The 25,014-nt window shown below is 46.6% G+C and overlaps 2 protein-coding genes across 2 annotated transcripts in view; both read left to right on the top strand.

Moving 5' to 3' along the window:
* The window catches only part of LOC136938074 (DNA repair protein XRCC4-like), a 28,390-nt gene extending 17,377 nt beyond the window's left edge, over positions 1 to 11,013 (top strand). Inside the window, exons 7-8 of the mRNA XM_067231300.1 lie at positions 1,800 to 1,935; positions 10,086 to 11,013. Coding sequence (XP_067087401.1) covers positions 1,800 to 1,927 — 128 coding nt within the window. The 3' untranslated portion in view covers positions 1,928 to 1,935; positions 10,086 to 11,013. The remainder of the gene's footprint in view (positions 1 to 1,799; positions 1,936 to 10,085) is intronic.
* Positions 11,014 to 14,922: 3,909 nt separating this feature from the next.
* Positions 14,923 to 25,014, top strand: part of vcana (versican a) — a 41,139-nt gene continuing 31,047 nt past the window's right edge. The window contains exons 1-4 of the mRNA XM_067231550.1: positions 14,923 to 15,274; positions 16,427 to 16,601; positions 16,735 to 16,862; positions 18,190 to 18,483. Of these exons, the coding sequence (XP_067087651.1) occupies positions 14,923 to 15,274; positions 16,427 to 16,601; positions 16,735 to 16,862; positions 18,190 to 18,483 (949 nt within the window). The remainder of the gene's footprint in view (positions 15,275 to 16,426; positions 16,602 to 16,734; positions 16,863 to 18,189; positions 18,484 to 25,014) is intronic.

The raw sequence follows: 25,014 nt of genomic DNA, 5'->3' as shown, positions 1-25,014 counted from the left end.
AATTATCCCAAGATTTTTAAATCGACTCTGGGCCAGTCTTTTTTTTTTTTTAAGTATATATTATTATCAGAACACAAATGGAGGTCCTTATGGACGGGTAACTTTCCATGTTCCTATACTGTGTCTAGGGTTGTTCAGACCAGACCAGTGTTTACATAGGTGTCATCGACCATAGAAATACACGAGTGTTAGGACATCTTCAACTCTTGCCCAGTTCGCTGGTGTATGGTACCAGATTGGGTGGACCACAATCAGAGCATGCTTTCGCCCATTCCCGGTAACGCGGGCTAATGAGGTCATGGGTCACATGACTCAGCGTGACGACACCAGCGAACGCGGTCTCTCCCATGCACAGGTCCCTCCCTTTACTGCACAACACTTCACTGCTTTATAAATCAGCCTCCAGATCCCAGTCAAGTGCACGGCGGAAAGGGGGAGGTGATGGGGCGTGGGAGGTAAGGAGGGGGGGGAGGGGGGGGGGGTGGTTCAACTCAAACTGTCTCCCAGAGGGAACGGAGATCCGAGAAACACTCAAGTTCAGAGTCATGTATAAGAGTGTGTGTGTGTGTGTGTGTGTATGCTTGCACATGTGCGGCAGTGTTTACAGTCGTTCACCCATCCAACACATCCAGAGTCGCTGGGCGTTGTCCTCTTGGCTAGGAGGGTTGAGCTGAAGCGCACAGCCCAGTCAGATCCAGCCCTGGCTGTCTGCTGCAGACTTCCATGTACATGTAGCCATTGAGCTGAGACTTGATAAGGTGACGTGAAATGGTGCATATAGTAAGTAAGACGGGTAACAAAGGCACAGATCTAGCTGTATTTCCGTGGCTTTTGCCAAGAAACATACATTTTACAGCGAAGTTCATGCACATTTTGTAAGTGCAGTTTGTTAACAGTGTTGAACATTGTTAATGGTGTTAATATAAGGCTGGCTTTGGATTTGCTCCTCCCCACAACCTTTAAAGAGAACCGTGTTTTTAAAAATGTGCACAATGTTGCTGCTTTTGTACTGTGGTGTGTTTGTGTGGAGTCATTTGACTTCCCCTGACCCCGGTTGACCCTTGTCTTTATAGCAGAGGTAACATTTTATTGGGCCTAGTAAGGGAGATTAGATGGACAGACTGAAGCGGGGCAGGTAAATGAAGAGATGGCAATCTGAAGCACAAACCTGCAGCACAGGAAGAGCTGAAGACCTCAGTGGTGAAAGGATGGATGGATTAGTGGCTGGATGGAGAGAGAGAGAGATAATGGCGGTGAGCAAAGCCTCAGAATGATAGGATGATTTGGAGGCAGGTGTGAGAGGGCAGGAACACGACGCGTCCTCTCTGCAGAATTCACCTTCAGTTCAGCCCACATGTTCCTGCTCATGACTCACAGCACCGCCTCTCTAGATGGGGAACTGTTGCCTGGGTCCACAGGTTAAGAGTGGGGGTGTTTATGTGTGTGTGTGTGTGTGTGTGTATGGACTTGTTGTGGAATGCCCAGTCTGTTATCAGTGGTCAGCAGGATTATCTAAGGTCATCATCCCTCCTAGTAATTGGTCATTGGATGTGCGTTAATGTGTAAACAGTGTTAAAGTCCAAGCAAATATATACTTCAAGTATACTTCAAGTATAAGTACAAACAGTACTTATATACAGTATATTCAAATTTCCAGTAAGTATGTGAATATATGATTTAATAATGGTCTCTTGTACTTAAATACTTGTACCATATGCCAATTTTGTTAACAATCCCATGTGAAAATGGGTATTTCTTTACTAAGTGAGTGTGTGTGCGCGTGTGTGTGTGTGGCCTAGACGTCAGCCCGGAGAACTCCATGGAGGACAGTGTGTTTGACAACTCAGGTGTTCTGCCCAGCAGCAAGCCTCGTCTCCTCTATCCTCGAAGCCCGGAGTCTAAGAAGGCCTCGCTGGACAGGAAATGAACCCTGAGGTGAGGGAAACATCTCGTCAGACATTCTAGAAGATTCCTAGCCTGGGAACCAGACGAATCTGCCGGTTCATGTTTTATTTACATTGGTCTGGCCACCCTCCCATTCAAATAGATTTCCATCCAACTGGTATCTGGTCTGGCCAATCACATTAGTTTATTTGATATGGGGCGGGTTTAGTACGAAGAGCACCATTGAGGCATTGTAGTAATCAATCAAGATGATGTTTCGTTGCTCTGATTGGTTGTATCTATCCAATTCTATACAGTTGCATTTTGGTCTGCGCCCATTGAATAGCGCCCCTTGGATATGCATTTGCAAATTGGTCTGGAGATGCATGGCTAGATGATATCAGTGTCTATTCGAAATAAGAAATACTTTCTTTTTTTTTTTCTTTTTTTACTTTTATTGTAATTCTTATTGCATACTTGTCTACAGCCTCCACTCATTCCTCACAAGTTTCTCCCATTTTTCTCTCTGAAAGTTTTCTCTAGGGTTTAGGTTGGTTATAGCTGCTAAGCTGTGGTCTGTGAAGTCCTCTGTGACATTGCTTGTAAAAAGGGCTATACAAATAAGATTTGTTTCAGCCAGTGTATTTTGACATTGAAACCTTGTTGTAGTGTATGTCTGTTTACACAGCGGCCTCTGATATTAGCAAAAAAGAGAAACAGATGGTATAGTAAGACCGAGTTTCTAGTATGTTCTAGGTCAGAGAGTGTTGGTCTAACCCATATTCTTCTCGTTGGTTTTCCAATATAATCCATTCTATATGAACCAAAGCCAAAGATAAACATCTATCAAATGCAAAAATCATTATGTTTGTTTAGACACCCAAGTGGCTCGGCGAGGAATTCTCACAGGGCAAATATAGGCCTTTATCCTGGACCTCGCCTGTCAGTGCTGTGCTGTTCTCTGGAGGTTCTCATACGACATCCTGGCATCTGATCCCAGTCATCTCCTGGAGTTATTAGACGTCCATTCCATTACTCACTACACACATGCATCTTTCATACTGGGGCATTGAGTCAGAGGTAAATATCTGCAAACTAGGAATCTACAGCCGCACTGCATTCAGAGGGCATCCCGGATTGCTAGTTTACTGTTACTCATCGCAGCATAACCTAATGTGTGCACTGTTTACTGGGCAGACTTTGTCTCTCAGTCACAGCAATGTGTAGTGACTCATTAGTTTGAATTATTGCAGATATCTGTTACTTGTTTCCTATCTCATACAGAGAACAAATAAATATATTTACCAGTTTTTTCCCCTCCCTCAAATAATGTAATTATTTTACTAATTATTTTACTAGTGACAAAGAGATCCCCTAGTTCAACAGCTTTACGGCAGGAGAACATTGACTGGCTCCAGTTCTATGATTATCAGAACTCTCGTCTCTCTGTGTCCCACCTTCACGGACGTATCCCAGTGAGTTGTCTAATTAACCACCGCACCAAACACCACGTGAAACAGCTTGTTCAGCGACAGGAGGTGTTGACAACAGCATCTTGTTCGCGTCATTAAAACATGCGGGTCTCTCATTTGGCACCCTGGCTCTTCCAGAAGGCCTGAGTTCGACTCTTGTTAGCTTTGTTTTACTCAAAACAAATAGCACCGTTTCCCAGAGTGGGACATACAGTGTAATTGAGCTCTGGCTTGTGCGATGGCCTGTTTGGAAAATATTAACTATTAGCTAGCTTTACTGTAATGTATTTCTCTCACTCTCTCTCTCTATTTCTCTCTATTGTTCTCTCTCTCTCCCCCTCCCTCCCTGTCTCTGTCTCTCACTCTGCTTCTCCCTCTACCTATTTCTCTCTCGCTCTCTCTTTCATTCTCTGTGCCAGGAATCAACACCACCCTCGCCCGAACACAATGACAAACACAACCAAGCCACCTGGAGACAGACTGTATGTCTTGTCTGGACACTTGTATTCAGACTCTCTAAATTATACTCAGCATTGTCCATGTCGATTTCTCGCCGGTCGCAAAGGACATGAGCTGCGCTCCAGTTCTCTTTCAGTGATCTTCATTCAGTGTCCTGGCAACGCGTTGGTGCTTGACGTGACGACAGCGGCAGGCGGTGTGGCGGTGGTTAATGACGTAGAGGCCACAGTCGGGGCAGGGGGGCCTGGGATATGGAAGCAATTTCTCAACAAGAGTTTGACTGCGCCCTGAGCTGGAACAGGCTGCCAAGATTCCCAAGGCTCAGAGTGGAGATGCACTGAATGGATGTATACATGACATGATATATCTATCTACTGCCTGTCTGTCTGCCTGCCCCAGAGGTGTCCAGCTTAGCGAGGGCAGGGTTGGAGTGAGGCTTCCGTGTGTCTGTACCCGCTTGACACCACAGATAGGCGACCTTTGACCCCTTGGCCCCCTCCTACAGTGCGCTAAGGACCCAATGATACCTACACATCTGCTCCTGACAACAGGAGGTGGCTGGGCTAATCCCACCACGCGCTGGGTAACCCGGGACCTAATCCCTGCAGGAATGTCCCGCGGTGCCTCCTCTTCCTCACAGGCGAGACACACAGAATAGTCTGAAATCAAGTTTTACATTTTGAGGTCAGAATTTAATATGTAATCCTTTTGGGGGCTACATTTTTAGGCAAAGAGAACTGGAGGGAAAAAAAAGAACTCATCTGTATGGTTTATTTTCTTGTTATATGCTGGTTCATCTTTAAGTAGGTCTGAACCTTTTATAAGCATCGGATTTGACCTTGTGGGGACACAAAATACCCACTGGAGGTTGGTGGGTCAATGCTGGCTCGTCACCCTCGGTCGAATCGGGTTAACCCTGTTGTGAGGGAGCGTTGACGGCTATGCTAGCCTTCAATTAAGCGTCCACTGACCTGCTTATCATCGTTATCCACTTAACCGTGCACCTGTGCCCTGCTCCCTACCCAGGGGGAAGGACAGGCCTCTTCCTGTCCTGCTCTGTTCCACCGCTACGTCGAGAACGAGAGAGGAAAACGAAAGGAGGGGGGAGAGGAGGGAGACTAAGAGGTCTTTGTGTGCTTAGGGAGGTACCCTGTGTTCTCACAACCTGCAGAGATTACCCGAGATGGCTCTCGTGTTCAATAAGCCGTCGTTTGAAATCAAGAAATATGAACGGCTTTGCTGGTGGGGATTTCCCATTCAGCAAGATAGACAGAAAGGGGCTCAGTATGTCTATCGCAGACCCCGATTAAAATGGTTAAACAGTTTGACGTTCGATGAGTCAAGCAGTTTTTATTTAAAGATCCCCTCGTGGTTACACCAACCCGACTTTGAAGTGTCGATTGACAGTCGAAAACCCATAAAAGATGGAGGACGCGTAAGTGCTTGTTTTTCGCTTCTCGGCCTCCTCTTTCAGCAGCTTAATTGGTTTTGTAGCCACAGTCGTGTCATAGTGCATTACCCATCTGGCCTTCAGGCCTCTGTGGGCTGTGTGGCTGTGCGTCAGGGGCGCTGCAGGTATGCGAGTAAAGCAGCACGCTGGCAGTTGGATCAGGAGGAATACATTTCAGAGCGATACAAGCGCGCCAGGAACCCTTCCTGCTCTCCTGCTTTGAACTGACTGTGCCAGCGTTGGCAGATGTGTGTGTGTGTGAAAGAGAGAGCTGCTGTATCAACCTTATCAATCCCACAACAAGCCGGGTCCACATTAGGCGTTTTGTTGTTCGTTCAACTTTAGTGTGTTGGTATACCTTCGTAGGCTTAGAGCTTTTCCCATACTCTCTGTGAATCCTCACACGATTACTGAATGTTCACCCAGGGAATGGCGTTAAAATATGCTTGTTTTGGAATAACAGGATTATATAGTGCTCACTTGGCCTATGTCAGTGTCATGACATAGGTCTTCTAGCAAACTGCTACCAGATGCAGGAGAAAGACCTGTGAGATGGATATAGAATGTCTGCACAGACCAGTCGAACATAACTGTTTACCTTCTCCTTAGATAATGTCATAGATGATGTCATCGACTAACAAAATATAGTGGACTATTACTCTGAAGTCAACAAATTCAACTTGGGAAACATTTGAAAGTCGAATGGATTGGGGTCAACACATGCTTGAAGGCAGGACAGGTTAAACTCTCAAGGCCTCTGGTGTGCCTGTTAGGATGTATATTTTACTAGAGGACTCGGTCTTCCTAAGAGATTTTACTGTCCTCAGTGGGGAGGATCTGACCTTGTGAAAAACCTGAGGTGTTTACTCTTTCCGTGATCAGTACCTTCTGGACCGCTATCTGTAGCCTACGTCTCCTTTTTAACAGGTGTTTAATGTGTGCCCCTATGTTCTGTGCTGGGCCCCTAATTGCCTCGCAGAGGACATTGACGTCCTCTTTCCTCCTCTTTGAATTCATCATTCGGTTAACGAAACAAATGAGCCAACCGAGTGGTTCCTGGTTGGATCACATGACCCATATATAACACTGCTTGGCTTCTTTGAAACGGGCATTTGATTCGTTACAAGTAATGAGTGGTTTGTCTGTAATAAAAAAAAATCGAGTGTTTTCGGATTTGTCTAATTATGTGAAAGTAGCACGAGTGCTGTTATCGACTCGTAAGCTGTTTGTTGACCTGTTCTGTAACTGTTTTAATGACAGCTTTGCTGCTTAATGGCCTGGAGCCCTGGTATAATAAAACCAGGGTTGAGATCAGCTCTGGATTATACTATTGAATTTGAAGATTGTTTAAAGTGTAAACTCCCCTCTCAGTGCTCGACACCTCAGACTTTAGGTGGGTGGCCCTGCTCCTTTGACCAAATAGTATTTAACTTAAACTGTTTCTCATCCAAATGACATGATTGTTTGATTACAGGAATTTCTTGTGAGCGGTTTGGCAGTCTTATGAGTCATCTTCGTCTTGGTCAGAAAGCACCCAGGCAGAAAGCCTCGCCTGGCTAGACAGTCGACTGTACTGTACTTTCTAAAACATCTGAACCAAGAACCGAGAGCTCACGTCTCCCTCATTGATGTAGCAATTGGGAACCGGGGAATTGTGCTTGGAGAGACATTCATCACGCCATGGTCAGGGGTGGGGGCAGGGGAATACACAGAGCCCACCCTCTATTTACTGTCACACGTCTGTGAGTCAGCAGAGTTTCTGGTTTCCCAAAGCCCTGTTTGTCTTTGTTTCTGTCATATGTGACTGGGGTTCGTTACTGAAGGGTAACGGTTCTCAAAATAATTGATTGTTTCGGGCAGAACAGACAAACAAACTTCATCTTGACTGGTATTAAACTCAGCTTGGTCGTTTTCCCCAGACATTGACAGTAAAGGTGTTCTAGTCTTTACTTTCCGCATGCATAGTCATATTGGATCAAAATGACTGTATGTTTGATGTAGTCCGTTCTGTGAATGACATATAGTCACGTGAACGAATCCGAAATTCCGATTCGTGTCCCCGGCGCGGTGAGAAGTGAACCTCCTTTGAAGGAATCTCTCGGGGCCCTGTCTGCTTCTGATACCCGGGCAGACGACCATGTCCTCCTGCATGTGTCTGTACAGGAGCCCCACTAACCTGAAGCAGCTGTCTGGGTTTGGCCCTTCTGCCCCCCCTCCTCCTCCTCCTCCAAACCCCTTTTTCTCTCCACCTCCACCCCCCACCAGCCCCCGATGGGAACCGACCGACCCCCATCGCCGCCACTCTCTCCCTCTGTCTCAATTCATCCGAACTCCGTCTCAACACTGTGGATCTCTTCCTCTCTCCGTTGGGTTAAACCCCCGGTGTCTACCCAAGTGGAGTCACGGTCGTGGAGGATCCGGATAGGAACAGAAGGGTGTGGAGGCAAAGGACCAGGGCCAGTGTGAGTGGCCCCCCCCGTTAGGATGGTGACCTAGCCCATCCCAGGATGACCCCTTGCCATTGACTGCCCCCGTCGGCTGTCTTGACGTGATTGACAGCTCCTCGATTGACACCTGGCGCCAGGCCTGCTCTGATGATTGACATCTGTTAAGGGCACGCAAGTCGGTCACCCTAGTCTTCCCTCGTCGTCGGACGGGAGCATTTCTGTTGACGTCCTTTTTCTCCTTTTCATTATTTTCAAGGTGTTCGGAAGTGATAAAATAGGGGGCGGGGAGGGCTAAGGAGGAGAGTGGCTCTCTGTCTAGCATAGCTGTGTCTGGCCTGTTACTCTGGAGTCAGACCCACTTGTTGTCTAAGTGCTGGCCTCTTGACTAGGGTCCGGGGCACAACAGCTAAGACACAGAAGTTGGTATAACATACTGTTCAACTATACAAGCCTGGTTGAAACTCCACTCCTCAGTTTTCAACCTCTTAATCAGATATGGCGAAAATGTTCAGGAGATGCAATATTTAAATTTAGTCATTTAGCAGACGCTCTTATCCAGAGCGATAAGATATGAAGATCTTTCATGTAGATTGTGTTTCGGGATTCAGTTACAGAAACATTCTTCCGTTGGTCATATTTGGTCAAGTCGTATTTACAGCACTGGAGCAAAACTGGGAAACATTCTCAACTCCAACAGTCCTGCTTTGACCTTGTTATGCTTGAGCCTCATGGAATATGATTAATATCAGCTCCTGAGCTGCCTGCTTAGCCTACCTAGCCCAGAGCTAAGTCTGGGGGGTTCAGCCGTGGTGGTCTTCCCCTGCATCACAGGCTTCTGGGGATCAGGGTCCAGCCCTGTCTGGGGGCAATGCTGCTTTCCCACATTTGGGCTCCGACCGGGGGGTTCACATCCCCCCCTGAGCCAGCTCCCCAGCATCTTGGGAGACCGCCTCCTCTCCGTCGGCCAGCATCAGCCATCTCGCCATGTTCGACACTTGAGTTGTGCACGTTAATGTGCTTTTTTACCCCCAAAGCCAGGGGTGCAATGTGTGCTGAGTCGTGCGAGTTGTTTTGAGGCGGTTAGTCGTTTTTGTTTTGGTCCCAGTTGTTTTTAGCTCGATACACTGATTACATTTACATTTAGTCATTTAGCAGACGCTTTTATCCAGAGCAACTTACAATAAGTACAGGGACATTCTCCCGAGGCAAGTAGGGTGAAGTGCCTTGCCCAAGGACACAACGTCATTTTGCACGCCGGGAATCAAACTGGCAACCTTCAGATTACTAGGCCGATTCCCTAACCGTTCAGCCACCTGACTCCCTGTTAGATGTGTGACTAAATGTTTCGGGTCGCTGAATGAATGAGATATACCCTCATGGTTGCATGGGGATTGCTTCAATGTACAGTACTGCATGTATAGGATATGAAGTGCAAACTAGCGGGATTTAAAATTCACCTACAACCTCAGGCTTAAATCTCCGAACATCATCAGATAGGCCGTGTGTAATTAGAACAAGACCTGTTTCCCAGACTGGGTTTGGCGATGGAACGTGTCCTGTCGGGTCAGGGAAACTTAACGGCCGTTTTATTCCGTCTGAGGTGGCATGGGGCCGGAGGCGGACCCCCTTTATAGGTCATGTGATATGTGGGTCATCTCAGGGCCCCCCCCCCCCCCCGGCGCATCTCCAGGATCAAACACTCTTTGATTCGCCGTTTCTCAATGATTTACAGGCTCTGGAAAGCAACAGGACTTCCTCAATTTCAAATAGACTCCTTTTACATAGCAGTGCCTCTTCACGCTGCCTGAACTGTGAGTCAGTAAAGCAGGTAAAATGACTCGATGGTACCCATAGCACCGATGGGAAAAGTCAAATATTTCGAACATAATCGCGTGGTAAAATTCACAGGATGAATCGGGTCAGTGGTGACATTTTTGTTTACGGACCTGGGACGAGACAGGCGCCTCCCTCGATGACATCAATGCAACCTCTTTTTCAGGTTTCTCCCTTCTAGGGCTGTCCAGATCTTGGGCACGGTTGGCCAGTATTTGTGACCAGTTCCATTCCTGACAGGCATGGAAAAGACACCTAATTGTTTTACAAGGACCCTCAGGGGCAGGCCTATCTTCATTCCAGCAGACAGTTCAGTTCACCTTTGCTCTAGGTCTCATCTGGTCTGAGCCAGTTACACACAACAGTTTCACACAATTAGCATGCGCCGCTAGCGTTGCTAACTTGACCTGCTTGTCATAGTTTGGCAGTGAATCACAGAGCTCCCTGTCAATGACCGTTATTAAGAGCTGTAATTAGTGGCATTATTAGCACTTTACCGTGCTTTAAGTAAACTAACCAACTCGACTTTTGTATGTGCAGGAGGGACCTTCCAACTTGAGACTGCCTTCATGAGAATGCTGCTCTGCCCACTGCATTCACAGTTTAGGTTCTAGAAAAGTTACGTTTTATTTGTAATGCATTGATGTTAATATTGATGTTCAGATTGTAGGACATTTAAACGTACCAATGTTTACAATGTACGTTTCACAACTAAAACAAAGTTTTACACAACAATTTTCTGTTTTATTGCACTGTGATTATAGATGTAAAAAAAAAAATCCTGTTTTTTGACTAAAGCAGGGAAATCACTTTGTCAATACCAGTGACACACAGGGAATGTAATATGTATATTTGTTTTTATTTTCTCATTTACAAAAATGCATGCAGAAATGAATGAATCCCAAATACATATTTTTTCCTGACCGTCACTGAATAGGTCTATGTGGTTGTTTTGAATCCCCCTCCACTGAGATAATTATAAGATACTGTATGTCAAATTGTAACCACTGAGGTCAGCTGCTCATTTGGATGTCCAGGTCTAGAGTACATGGTGACTGTGCTAAACAAAATCTCAGGGTTGGGCAGCGATGTCCAGAATATTGTGGGTTCTAATCGTAAACTGTTTTGGAAAATTGGTGTGCTGAAAGTTGACCACCAAAAGTCAATAACAATAATCCCCATTCTACAAATCTAGTATGTATGATGTTTGTAATGCATCTATGTGTCTTGTCACCGAAATCCAGTTTGAGTGCCAACAAAGCTTCTATAAATAATACATTGATTGTACTGATTAAAGAAAAATATGAATAGAATAGCAAAAGTTTAAAAATAATATTAGTAAAAGTAGCCTACTCTATACAAGCAGCATGAGAGAAAATAAAAAAATCTGTAATTTCATCCTTTATGTCAACAGGTATTTGCTGTAATCCCATAAAAATGTTCTACATTAAAATCCTACCAAAAAGTTGATGTTTCTTCAACTTGTTTTTGACAAATGCTGCTATGCAAATCCCAACAGTGTACATACACCAATAGCATTCTAATAAACTATCACACTGACGTAAAAGATCATCTTGAACAACTAGAATCGTTTCTGGCAGTAGGCTACTGCAAACATGTCTCCTAATAGCAGTAGCCAATGGCGGTGATTCTCCGACAGCAGGTAATGAACCGTACGTGGTCCGGTCTCTCCCCCGTGTGGAAAAGACATGCACAGTGGCTTCTCGCGTGTCATCCGAGGCCCGTTACTGGCTCTCCTCACTGCTGCCTTAATCGTGCTTCTGGTAAGACGCATCACAACGCATAACTGGGCTTAGCGCGTGCTCGATTCTCAAGGTGTTCTGTCCCCATGCAAGTGAACCTTTCGCGGCCACTGTGTTTGAATGTGTAACTTCTATCAAATACTTTTGATTTGTTCATTAGTTTTGATATCTTTTTTTAGTTTTTTACTCAGCACAAATCTTTACTGTAAAGAGCATGCGCAAAAACATATTTTAATGGATTGACCGTAATGGGAGGATACAAATGATGTCAGTTGTGAGTGTGATGGCTAAACTGTGCGAGTAATGTTAGGAAGTTTATCCAGAGCGGAGGTGATCTAGTTGCAGCCTCTCCAATCTTTGTTCCAGTGCGCGCTTGGGTATGCGCTCTCATAGAGCATAGGTTTGGACACCGCGCAGTTATCAAAGGTATTGGATGATTTTCTAAATGCATTGGCCTAGAGTGTAACTAGACATGGATGCCATGAGCATCACCTGTGTTTGATCTGTAACGTAATAGATGGTTGTTTGACAAAAAGACATCTGACAAGAATGAGTGGCCCCACATGAGGAAAAACTCTCACTTAGTAAAGTCTGACCAGTGCAAGTGATTTGTGTGGTGTAGCAACGACGTTATTGGATAAGGATGCTCTTGGACGTGTAATTATGCGTTTTCCCTCCCTCTTGTAGGTGTCCACTCACTTTCGGATTGGGCACGGTGCCCCTCCTCTCCAAAACCTGACGAAATAACAGTGGATGTAAGGCGAAATTTACCTTGAAGACTTCTGGCACTTGTAAGTTTGTCTTGCTTGCATCAGAACATCCAGCGCTGTGGAGTGGGTCCCTGTGCAGCAAGCGCACAGGACGACAGGCGCAACCGGGAAATAAGTGCCACTGCGCCCGATCTGAGGAGGACATAATTTGGGCACTTTTTACGCATGCCTAAAACTCACTGGGACTAACTGGAAATACGGATATTACAGTAACAGTTTTATTTTCATGGACTTACAACTTCGTTTACGGTGAGGTTTAGACCTAATTATTATCACAGAGTACAATTAATTGTATGATGTTTCGGATATTAATTTCACTATTTGAGTTGGAATTGTTCAATTTATAGTCAAACGCTTTTTCTTTGCTCTTTTTTCACTTAAATATTACACCTGGAAACACAAGTGCTTAAGGAGATTTACCTAAAAAACGCAATCCCCAGAGTCCCGATATGGTCAAATAGAAGTCCAGAACAGACATTGCTTTAGTGGTGTTTCCACTCAGTTTACTTCTATTTTCCAAGTTTTTTGTTTTGTTTTTGAGTATCACTGAGACAGAGACTGCAGGTGTTTTACAAACTAAAATAAACGGACTCTGGAATATTTTTTTATTACATATTTTATTCGCAGGGAACTTTCAAAGTGACACATTGGCAACTAGGCAGCAATCGGTAACCTCACATACTCTCCAATCTGCTACCAATTATACGGCCGTACAATGAAGCAAAAGTAGATACGATTTATCATCAGGCGTGACTGCAAAACTTTCCAAGAGCGCAAGACCACGGCAAATGAGTCTGTGCGCAATGAGGGGATTAATATTTTAACTATAAAAAGAAAAATTGCGCTCCCTCACAATAAAAGCCAAATAATATTTGTTTATTGATCATTTTTAGTGTCTGACTCATTCGCTGGTAGTCTCTGACACTTTCTTTTTATACATTTCAGAAACCCTTGCATGACCGTGAAACGTTGGGGTTCGCTTTAATAAAAGAAATCTGTGACAAGTAGCATTGTATCTAAACGACAATGTAACAGTTTTACAACCTAGGCAATCATTAAACGTCCTTTGTTGCTTTTTCATTTGGTGGGGAGACCAAAACCTGCCGTGGGGTCAAAATGCAACAGCCGCGAATGTGACCTGGAACTCGTGTTGACATAGCAGCGGAGCAAATGAGGGCACTCAGGAGGTCTGTTTAGTGTCCCCCTTTCTCCCTAAAGTCTGACTCAGCCCCCGTTGGTTATCTGTATGGGGTACTCAATCTCACCACCCACGCATTCAGAGTAAGTGACAAATTAGACCACCACACACAGATCATACCAGCCAAAAGCGCCCTGGGGATGCTCTCGAGGACAAAAGCACACCACCAACACTCGGATAGAAAAGAGCATTAGGCCTACGTTCAATTCTATCCGAAATAGATTTTCAAGGATTTTCTTCCACAGAGCTTGTCAACTAACATTTGTTTTGGAGTTTATTATGCAATGTGAGGATGTTCTGGTATCCATAACATGAATTAATTCATATTCTCCTTACATCACTCAGGCTCAAGATGATGCTGAATGTCAAACATATCCTGTGGTTATACTGTCTTTGCCAAACAGTATCTGGGCATGGTAAGTCTTCATCTTTGAATGAGCATTATGCAGAGAGATAGAGACTACGTATGTGTCAGTGAATGAGTGAGTGATTGAATCATTGCCTGTAACCCTGGATGCAGTCCGTACAATGACTCTTCAAAGCTTGTAGAGTCAAATCCTACCCGTGACATAGGGTCACCTCCCTGTTTGGCTTGCTGGCGCTGAACAGCAGGAGGTTGGGGGTGGGGGGGGGGGTTTGGGAGCCCAAGTCCCTGGCTGTCTCCATAGGTATCAGGGGGAGTTGGGGACACCTTTCAATTATGGCATGGTCCCAGTCTGGAGCTAACAGCTGGTTTTACCTCTTATCCTAATAAGGCCCTGTATTTACTGCTCTCATGCCTCTAGGGCAGTCCCACTGCTATCCGAAGCATTCCCCACATTGTTACAAAGTTGTGTTCACCAGTTTCCCATCCGATGCGATAATTCCCTGCCTGTGACGAGTGATGATTCAGCCTGTTGTCACGGAGTTGCGTCTGGCATTTTCTTTTTTTTGAATGTGTGCGGCTGTGTGCTCAAACAGACTCTGTAGCTGTTGCCCAGTAGCTTTGCACAGGGGGGGGGGGGGGGTATGACCTGAGGGGGTGGGGAGGGAGGGGGTGGGGGGTGGTCAGAGGAAGCACCGCGATTAAACGCCCACTGCTTACTCCTAAATGTAGCGCTTCAAGCAACAACAAAAAATGGCTCACCAAGGTTGCCATGTTTGACTCCCATAAAGATAACAGAGGGGAAAACTGTGAATCAGGACCTTCTGTCATGGAACTACTAGGATGAAGCCAAGCCAAACTCCTTTAGATGTCACACACGTGTTCACTGTGTGACATGGCCAGTTTCTACACCCATCATTTTCAGGGTGAGGATTGACTTTCCGAGAGCCATTTTAGGGCTATGATGCATGTTGTTTTATAGTCTGGGAGTTGCTGCTACACCCTCTGTGCTGTATTGAACATGCAGCTCACAGCAAAACAGCAATACACATGACACTGTAAGGGATGCAGTTTGAGGTGTCCACAGAAAATCATTTACAGCCGCTTTGATAAAGAACGATAAAGCCTCACTAGTTATATAAAAGACCAAGAACCCTGACTCCAACCCCAAACATGTACTTTTTGGTTTCCCAAATCGAATCCCACCTCACCCACAGTCACTGAAGTGCATCTTGCTAAATCTGTTCTTCTCTGCCTGCCAGCCTCCAACACGTTAACCATGATGAGACCAGTGAGTGGATCTCTCTCGGGGAAGGTCGTTCTGCCCTGCTACTTCTCCACCATCCCCACCTCCGTGCCCGCCATCGGCGCCACCGCCAGCACCGACCACCTGCGCATCAAATGGACCAAGATGGAAAACGAGGTGGAGTCCACAGTGCTGGTGGCCCAGAACGGCGTCATCAAGATCGGCTCCAGCTACAGGAGCCGCGTGTCGGTGCCCAGTCACCCGGACGATGTCGGCGACGCCTCCCTGACCGTGGTCAAGCTCCGGGCCAGCGACGCGGGCACGTACCGCTGCGAGGTCATGTACGGCATCGAAGACACCCAGGACACGGTCGACCTCGACGTGAACGGTGAGCAGTCGGCCCCTTCTTCCTATCTCCTCTCTGTGGCGCTCACCTCAGCCAGTCTATTGATCCGTTGCTATAAGCAGTTTCGTGTGATGGTGTCTGTATTATGTCTTACCATTACTTCTACCTTACTTTTGGGTGTTTGCCATCCTAGAGTTGTTTTATCCTCCCTAGGTAAATTTTTAAGGACTGGAGTTAGTTCCCCTGTTTCCCTCATGCTGTTGGACATATGTTAAGCACGTTGATGCCCTGGAAAGTTACTGTAGGAAAAGGTTCCTGCGTTTACGAGGATGGTGAAAGACTGTCTGAGTGCAGCAGGAGTTGCAGTAGGGTGGGGGGTAGATGAGCACTTTTTACTGATGTGTCACTGAGTGACGATGAGAGGATACCACATGTGGAGACTGGGAATGTCTGTACCTTTGCCAGATATCCTGTGAGGCTCCATAGCTCTTGATAGCTCTCTGTGAGTTTAATGAACATGGTTATTCATCATTGCTGGAGTACTTACTATACTATACTAACAATATGCATGCCAAGATACTTGCCAGGATATTAGCCATAGTATCTAGACTAACAGATGCAATTAAAACCAAATCTTCTCAGATTTGCATCTGGAGGAGGGCAGTGTATACCATTGTGATAAATATCTACTTCATCTTTCACAACTTATCAACCTTATATTCCCTTATTTAAAGAGAAAGATAGAGTATAGAGAAATCTGTAAGACATCATTCATGAACGACGAGGTTGGGGAAAAGGCGTGATCGAATTGAGATAGTTTTGGCTATCGACTGAGCCCGCCCCAATGTCTCAAACTCTCTGCAATGTTAATTGGAGCAATCAGTCATGTCTTCAGCGTCTCATTGCTGTCCACAAGTATGAGGAGTCAGGGCCGTGGCATCGTCAAACTCATCCACAGATATCTTTGTGTTCACTGCAACAGTCTGACTACTCTTCACAATCCATTGCAAGTCTCCTAACAGACAGCAAAAAAGAGGCACTGATTTATTGGTTAGCATTACATGCATTGAGATGTGCCTTGATTTACAATGCACTGGAGTCTGTTTGAGGTGGGGGGGGGGGGGGGGGTTACCAAGACATGTTTATAACAGAGCGTGTTGCTACACGGGCCCTAATTTGTGTGTTTGTTCCCAGGTGTTGTGTTTCACTACCGGGCAAGCACCAGCAGGTACACCCTGGACTACCAGAGTGCTGTCCGGACCTGCCAGAGCATTGGAGCCTCCATCGCTACCCCAGACCAGCTGAAATCGGCCTACGAAGACGGCTTTGACCACTGCGACGCGGGCTGGATCTCTGATCAATCAGTCAGGTGAGATGCCATTCGACCTACGCGGTGTTCACCATAAGCTAGGACTTACACCGCATCTACCGGATCATATCTGTGTCTCTCTTTCTAGATGTTTCCTTCTCTTCTCTAACTCTTCTGATCCTCTCATCTGTAGGTATCCAATCAAGAGGCCCAGACCTGGTTGCTTTGGTAACCTGCTTACCAAGCCTGGTGTGAGGACGTATGGAACCAGGAAGGCCACAGAGAAATATGATGTGTACTGCTATGTAGATAAGCTGGATGGTAAGAGAGATTTCATGAACGATAAGCGCTGAGCAGAGTTCTAAGATCTAAGACCATTTGGTTTGACCGTACAGCTTAGGAACCCGGCGAGAATCGGATGAGAACAGGCTGCTAGTCTCCCATCTCAAATGTCGTCCCATGAATCACCCTCGCATGAAGGCTTAAATAGACACCAGTGCTATGTGCTAATGTGAGCCTTAAACGCCTCTGGCACTGTTCATGAGGAAGTGTGACTGCAGCTAAGCCAATACACATTTTATCTTTGTGTTGATCCACTGTGATTCAACGGCTGACACCCTGAGCTCCCCTCACAGCGTGTCTGTGTCAGCACAAACCGCACCAGCTCTACTCCAGTTTGAGAGGTCGAGGATGTATTCCTAACATGCAGTCCAACCCGCATATTCCGTAGGCGGTTGTTTATCCGAATGAAAAAAAAAATGTTTAAACGTGTTCTCCCCCTCTCAGTTGTATGGGTTTAACTTGATCGGGTAGATTAAAGGTGGAGCATGATGTTCTCATTAGCTTGGGTAACATCTGTAATCGTGTTTTTGATGGCTGGCTGTGAGGTAAAGAGCGCCCCTAAGACCCTTGAGACAGACATTAATTTTTGTTTTGCTCATACTTCCCTGTGATACATATGTCAGTGTGCCAACAAGCCTTATTCAATCAAACATAATTAATACGCATGTATATTATTATTCACCCACTTGGTGAACAAACCTAATCAATAATTGAAGCAGGTTTGGTCATATGTCTGCCACACCTTTTGCTCGAAGGGACATGACACTGGACAACATATGCCAGTTCACAGACTTTCTGTTGTTTGTTGTTGTATTGGACATGTGAAATATGTCCTTTAAGAGGCGGGTAAGAAGGGAATGTTCGACTCATTCGGCAGTTGTTAATCTAGGGGTTAATATGGAAACCACTTTGGAAGACATTTTGAAAGTCCCACCCAAATGTTTATAAAAACACACAGGGTTCCTCTTGGGCTCTTGTTTTGATTAAACCTCAGTTGCTTTTCTGTGAACAGTTTGTGTTGAAACGTGAAATGATTACAAGGTTCAGTAAATTACAAAATACATTTTCCGTCGCTGTTTCCGTCACTGACGGTGGCCTGCTGGATTGAGCAACGTCCGTGGATTGACAATGCTGGCACATAGTCAGCATAGCTCACGCACATCAGGATCACCAAGAAAAAACAATATCTACTCTTAGTGAGGATTGGTTTGGGCCAGAGACAACTGTGATTCGTTTTTACACATATCAGTTAGTCTACAATCCCTAGCAGATGTTTCCCGGATGGTAAGTCAACTCTGTGTTCCAGGTGAGGTGTACTTCGCCCCTGTGACCCGTAAGATGACGTTTGAGGAGGCGAGGGAGGAGTGCGAGAGGAGGGGCTCTGTCCTGGCGTCTCCGGGGCAACTCCACTCGGCCTGGCGTCAGGGTCTGGACAAGTGTGACTACGGCTGGCTGTCCGATGGCAGCGTGCGTCACCCCGTGGCGGTTCCCAAGATGCAGTGCGGCGGAGGCCTGCTGGGAGTCAGGACCATGTATCGCTTCAGGAATCAGACCGGCTTCCCGGAACCCTCCACCAAGCTGGGAGCGTACTGCTTCAAAGGTAGGAGTTCCTTACAGATTCCTCTTGTGTTCTTCTGACAATTTTTGACAATTTCACATCCATGTTTCTGAAGAGACTTGAGGTTCATTTAGGGTTAGTAACCATGACAACCGTGAGGGCTGTGAGCAATCAGGATGTCACCCCCTTATGGTCTGGCTGTGGATGCATTCCCCTCCGTCCTCCGCACCCCTTTACAGAGCTCCCACACTAAAACCAGAAGCCAGAATATATTCATTCCATTAGTCATCTCTTTTTGAGGAAAAATATCGATGCAATCGAAGAAAACGAGAGTCCCCTTAACAAAAGAGCTTTGTGGCTTGCTAGACTGCAGCGACAGACTGCAGTCAGTGAATCACTGACCTCACTGTATTTCATGTGGAGTTCCCGCCCGTTACCATGGTAACTAAAGTGGAGTTGGCTAGGAGGAGGGTGAAATCATAGTTCTAAACGTCTGCTGTCTTTGAACTTAATTAACGCCTCAATCTGAACAGAATGGGTGATTATTGACCAATGGTTTGTTGAGAGATACTTAAATAGTTATTTTCTGAGTTGTTAGCTTGATGACTTCCAGACACTGCACAGCCTGTATTGCTAATCTGTGTCCTCATCTAACCTCTGGTTGAGAAGAAAACACTCAGTAACTACAGAAAATCCTATTAAATCCTATATTAAAACTAATTTGAATCTAAATATATCTGTGTTCTCTCTTTTAAAGCTGAGCTAGTTAGGATATAACGCAAACTGAGCATATAGGTTTATAAATGCACATTCTTTCACTAATCGCTCCCCCCCTCCCATCCCCCCCCAACTGACAGTCGGTATCAGCTTCTGGTCAATGACATGGAAGCTGCCATCACAAGACCTGTCAGCCATTTTAGTCCCCACTATCTCTCCCTTCTTTTTTTGTTGCCTTTCTCCTCTCATTTCCGCTGTCACAGTTTGTCCTTTTCCAGTCACTCTCACTTGTACTTATCACAGCAGACGTTTGGATAATGGACGGAGCTACCGGCGGACTTCTAAAACCAGTCAGCCCTGCTGACCTCTGACCTGCCCTTTCCATCTCCCTTAACCAGGGTCGCTTAGATAAGCCGCACCCTTGGCCGGCCCTTTTGCTCCGCCTGAGTCACTGCTGTCTCCGGGGTGATTACTCCCCACGGGGTTCAGAGGGCACACAAAAAGGCCGCCCCCACCTCCTGGCTTTTGTATTGTGTTTCGGGCTCTCTCGGTCATGTTGGTTTTACTCCTGGCTAAGTGCTTTTCAAGTACCTCCTTTTCCATTCAGGGGTTGGAACACCCCTCCTCACCATTTCCAGTAAAATTGTTATTATTATATATTTTTTATAAACATTTACTCCTAGATCTTACACTTAGATGAGAGCGTAATAGAGAAGGAGAAAGTGGAATATGAGGGAAATTGGAGGGAGGGGGGGGGGTGTTTATGAGGGAGGAAACAAAGGCCTCTGTAACAGTGACGCCTCACAAACACCACAGTGAGATAATGCTCTCTGCTCCAAAAAGAGCGGGGTCTATTTTTCCTCCAAGGGAAAAAAGGGTGTCACACCTTACATCAGAGATAGCCGAGGAGAGAGAGAGGTGAAACACGTCATGGACAACAGCTGGAGTCTGCTTCGACATGGCCTGTCGCAACAGAGAGAGGGAGGGAACAGAGAGAGAGAGAAGAGAGAGAGAACAAAAGAGAGATCGAGAGAAAACAAAGGGATGGAGAAAGAGATCGTGTAATATAAGCAGGCATTCTACATTACGTTTTCGCGAGAGACAGACACAGGAAGATCCTTACCCTCTGACGATTCACCAGTAAGAGTGTTTCCTCAGCCTATCTGTGCAACAGCCATAGCCAAAGCCTGTAAACAGGATTTAACAGTTTTAATTATATGACCAGGGGCCACTTGCGAAAACCACAACAATTGACATTCCTAAACTGTATGTGCTATTTAATACTGTAAAAAGCCACATGAAAACTCCAACTCTGACATTTCATCGTTGGTTTCTGTGCTCCTTGGAGAGTAGAGGAACAGGAGCGTGTCTGCTGGATTCAGAGAGAATGTTCCACTGTGTGAATCCTGGCAGACAGAGGCAGCTGTCATCGTCCCGCCAATACAGACATTGCCCTGCTGCTGCCAGCCAAGCGGCCTTAGACAGGAGGTGTCTAGTTTGAAAATAGAAGGAGTGATCCTAGATGAAACATGAACATGGTCTCCACAAAAAACAAAACAATTTATACTAAGTTGCTGTGTACTGTGACCAATATTAATATTTTTAAAGAACTATTAGATCTGATAGTAAATGTGTTGTGTTGGAGGCTTTCTTTCCACACAGCTTTGACAACCATATTCTCTCTCTTTGTCCTTGTAGGAAAGCGGGATGTCATTAACCAGACCACATGGGTTGACGTGTCAGTGATTGGTGTGACTACAGACTCCCCCGTCATGGTTACCTCTACCGTTCAGCCAACCACAACCCTCGCACCGCAAGACAGTAGCCCCACCCCTCACTCCCCTGAGGCTGTGTCTGAAACGGACGAGTCTCCTGAAGCGGTCCCCTCAGAACCACCATCTATGTTCTCCACAAGCATGGCTCCTCCTCGTTCCACACAAAGCCTGGACGACGATGCCCTCGAGGAGGACACCGCCCCACCAACCCCCTCGCAAGAACACACCGCGACCCCTACTGCTGTCCTCAACGTCGACGACTTCACCGCTAAGAGCCCGAGCTTTGTGGAGTCGCTCCCTCGGGGAGATGTGTTCCAAGCGCCGTCCACCACAACAGGAAGTCCCCCAGTTGTCAGAGCTCTGTCTCCTGCCACTGCTGCTGTCCAGGTCGGGGAGGCACCCCAGGAAACCACCCTCCCGTCCTCCAGCGCCTCCACCCAGGCTCCAGCGGGCAGCAGTGAGGGTTCCGTTTCTGGAGGTTCTACGGCCCAGCCGTCGAGCAGCAAGCCTGGGGAGAAATCGCCAGAGCCCACAGAAGAACCAGAGGATGATTCAGTGATTCTCGTTGGGACGATTCGACCGGACGTTCTTTTCGAAGTGGCCTCTCCTAGCACAGTGCCCATGTTTGCCGTTGGCAAAACCGAGGAAGCCACTCTGGACGGACTCACAACAGAGATGACCTCAGATCTGACAGAATCCACAACAAAGCCATCTGTTCTAATCACCTCAGAGGAAATAACAGTTGACCTCACTGGACACTCTTCGTCAATCGAGAGTCTCACTAGCTCAACTCTGTCCTCAAGTACAGATACTATACTGGAGGAAGACTTCCACACAACCCCCTTCCCTGAAATTGACTATGGTCCAGATATCTTCTCCCCTGAGGACGAGATACAAACCGGAGGATATGTGGAGGCTTTGCCACATACGAAGCCAACAATCACCTCCGAGGAAACGACTGATGACCTGGCCGGACAACCCACTTCCATCGAGAGTCTCACTGTTTCAACTCTGTCCCCAAGAACCGGGGCCACAGCCGAGGAAGGTCTCCACTCAACATCCCCCTTCCCCGTGGAGATCCTAACCAGCACCCCAGACTCTAGTGCGAGCCCTGCTGTTCATTCACCACAGTCCCCATCCCCTCAAACCAAAGTTGTAGGCCAGGTGATATCTTATCCTGACCCCAGCAGTGGAGAGACCATCAACAAACCAGACACTGTGGTACACTCTAGTGCGAGCCCTGCTGTTCATTCACCACAGTCCCCATCCCCTCAAAAAGAAGCTGTAGGCCAGGTGATATCTTACCCCGACCCCAGCAGTGGAGAGACCATCAAAGAACCAGACAACTCAGAGGAGACCTTGACCAGTGTGTATCCCTCAACCACATACCCTCCCATAACCACAACCACCTACATGTGTAACACAAAGCCTGGTGAGCCCTTGGAGGGGTCGGACTCTTTGTCCCCAACAACTCCATCTCCTGAATCCCCACCGGATCATTCCACCATAGACCCGAGACCAGTAACCGTGGAGACGAGCCAAACACAACAAACGGCGTCGAACGAACCCCCAGCTTCGCCCGCAGCTGCGACCTCGCGGCGCCCGTCGTCGGTGACCTCACCCTCGACGACGACAGCCGCGGCCGTCCTCATCGACGGCGACCTCTCCGCTGAGGACGTGACGTCTGGCGTTAGCGTCATCGACGAGTCCACCACTCGTATCCCAGAATCCCCCAAGGACGCCATGACGGAGGGGCAGGAGATGACACCAGACATTGACACCGAGTACTTCTCGTCCACTTCCATGACTTCCTCTGTGTACGTGCCCACGAGTGCCCCGTCTACAGTAGCCCCCGAGGGACAATCCATCCAAGTCACTATTGGCCACGATGACAAGCAGGCGAAGAATGAGTCAGGTAGGGTTCAATTCTCGTGTCTTTCGATAACTGACTATTTCCATTTCCACATTAGCCTTCTTGCATTTCTATTGCTCCACAATTTGCGTGAACTTTACATAATTCTACTGTCTCAGTATTGTACTCATTCATAGCTAATTCATAGCATGTGAGTGGATAAATATTTCAAGTGTCATCCTTTTTGTGGTACTTCTGATCTTGGTTGAAGCATGCTACTTTACATAGCTAAGACAAAGTCCATGTCTTACTCAGTTTGGATGTTGGTCATTTAGTCCAGGTTCAGTTCATGTGTGTAGCTCAAGTTTCAATCCCATCGCATGGAAAGATCAAAACGTTGTCTAATTGGACTTAGCAGTCGTGCGGTGGACATGGGTTTGTTCCAGAAACCCGTCCCATGAAGCAGTTCAGTCTTCTCCAGTTTCAGGTCAAATGTGTTTGGCTCCTTTAATGAAGTGCGCCTTAACCTCCTACAGAGAAGCTTTAAGCCGTCTGTACGGCCGTGCACCGCTCTGCACGCGTGTACAGTAAAGGGGCTTTATGCAAACGGTGGAGCCTGTGCTGTCCAGGGTCCTGAAGTGGAGGAACTGACTCTCTGCCAGTGAGAATGTATAGAGGGAAGGAGTTTGGTGCTGCATTCACACAGACACAGCAGATGTAGCCGTGGGCTGTCTACAGTCGGCTTAGCACGTGCTGTTCATGGTGACACCATGTCATGGGACACCACGAACCAAACAGGTTTTTGTTTTTGCATTCTTCTGAGGTTAATTACAACCTATGCCACGATACCTTGGGTTTTAGTTCCAAACCTCTACTCAAAGCAATTATAGAGCCTGGAAATAAACTGTCCGATTTCATTTTGGTGCATGGAATCCCTCAGAATCACTCAAAATAACCAGGTGACAAAGACTTTTCTTGCCCTGCCTGTGTGACTCATGTGTAATTCTAGGATTCAGCCCAAGTCATCATATGCTCATAGATTAGTTCATGGGCATTTTACAGTTAGTGGTTTGGGCTCTTTCGGTTCCTTTCAGCTCAATCTGTGTAACAAAATCTGTGAGGCGTTGTGCTAAAGTGCATTGGCGAGGCAAGTGGTGTCGTTATATGAATCGGTGGCATGACGTTCTAGGTTCTCCACTTCGAGTTTGAAATGCTTTACAGTGCAGACTTTTTTATTCCTAAGAAGGCTGCTAGTGGCAGTCTTCTTAAAAGGAGGTGAGAAGGAGAGAGTAAAGGGAGTCTTGGACACGCACACTGGTGACATCAGGTTCTAGTCTTTTTTTACACCAGAGATGACTCATGTGTTCCTGAGCCTCACTGCTCTCTTATTGCAGGGCTCAGGCAGTCAGGTGGACACCTGGCACAGCGACACTCGGTAGATCCAGCAGTCAGCCGTCATGTCCATGGGGCCTGAGCACAGGTGATGTGAGGCCCCTCTCAGAGTAGCTGCCCGTGGAGTCTTGAGAGCGACAGCAGTGTGTGCGTGTACGTGTGAGTTTTCAGTCTGTGTGTTTTTCTCTGTATTAGGTTACTAAGTGGTGTGTTTTGGTGTGGTCGGTGTCATGGGTTGTGTTTTCGCAGTATGAAGTACGTGTTTACGCGATTCGTTTTGGGAGAGCGTGTGTGTGTGTGTGTGTGGGGGTGTGTGTGTGTGGGTGTGTGTGTGTGGGTGAGCCCCAGCCTGGCAGCCAAGGAGCAGCTTGGCTGTCTACCTGAATAAGCACAGATGCCTTTTAGTAGTCTGGACACCACCTCAGAGGTGATGTCACCACTAACAGTAACGTCTACCCTCTCCGTGAGGACAGAGAAGAAGAGAGCAGAGAGGGGCATTATGGGTAGGTTCCGTGTCACGTCGTTTGTTGGGGACACTCATTTTAACGTTCCAAGTCTGTGGGGAAATGTTCTGGAAAATATTGTGCATTATTTGAATATGGATAGATGTCACATTTCATTTTAAGTTCACAGTAAACAAAGGGGTGATGGATTTACAATGGGTGTAGATGAGAACAGATGTTACAATGATCCTCCATGGAGAATTGTTCGTTTGTTTTCATTGACATGTTGCAGCGGTGGGGGGTGTTGTCTGTTTTTCATGGAGGAGAGGCGTCTGACACGTCAAAGACGTGTTGAAATATGGATATATGTGGATGCTGTCAGGTTGAAACTGCA

The sequence above is a fragment of the Osmerus mordax genome, chromosome 28 (assembly GCF_038355195.1).
Source record: "Osmerus mordax isolate fOsmMor3 chromosome 28, fOsmMor3.pri, whole genome shotgun sequence".
NCBI classification, from domain to species: domain Eukaryota; kingdom Metazoa; phylum Chordata; class Actinopteri; order Osmeriformes; family Osmeridae; genus Osmerus; species Osmerus mordax.
This window is presented reverse-complemented; position numbering and strand designations above follow the sequence as displayed.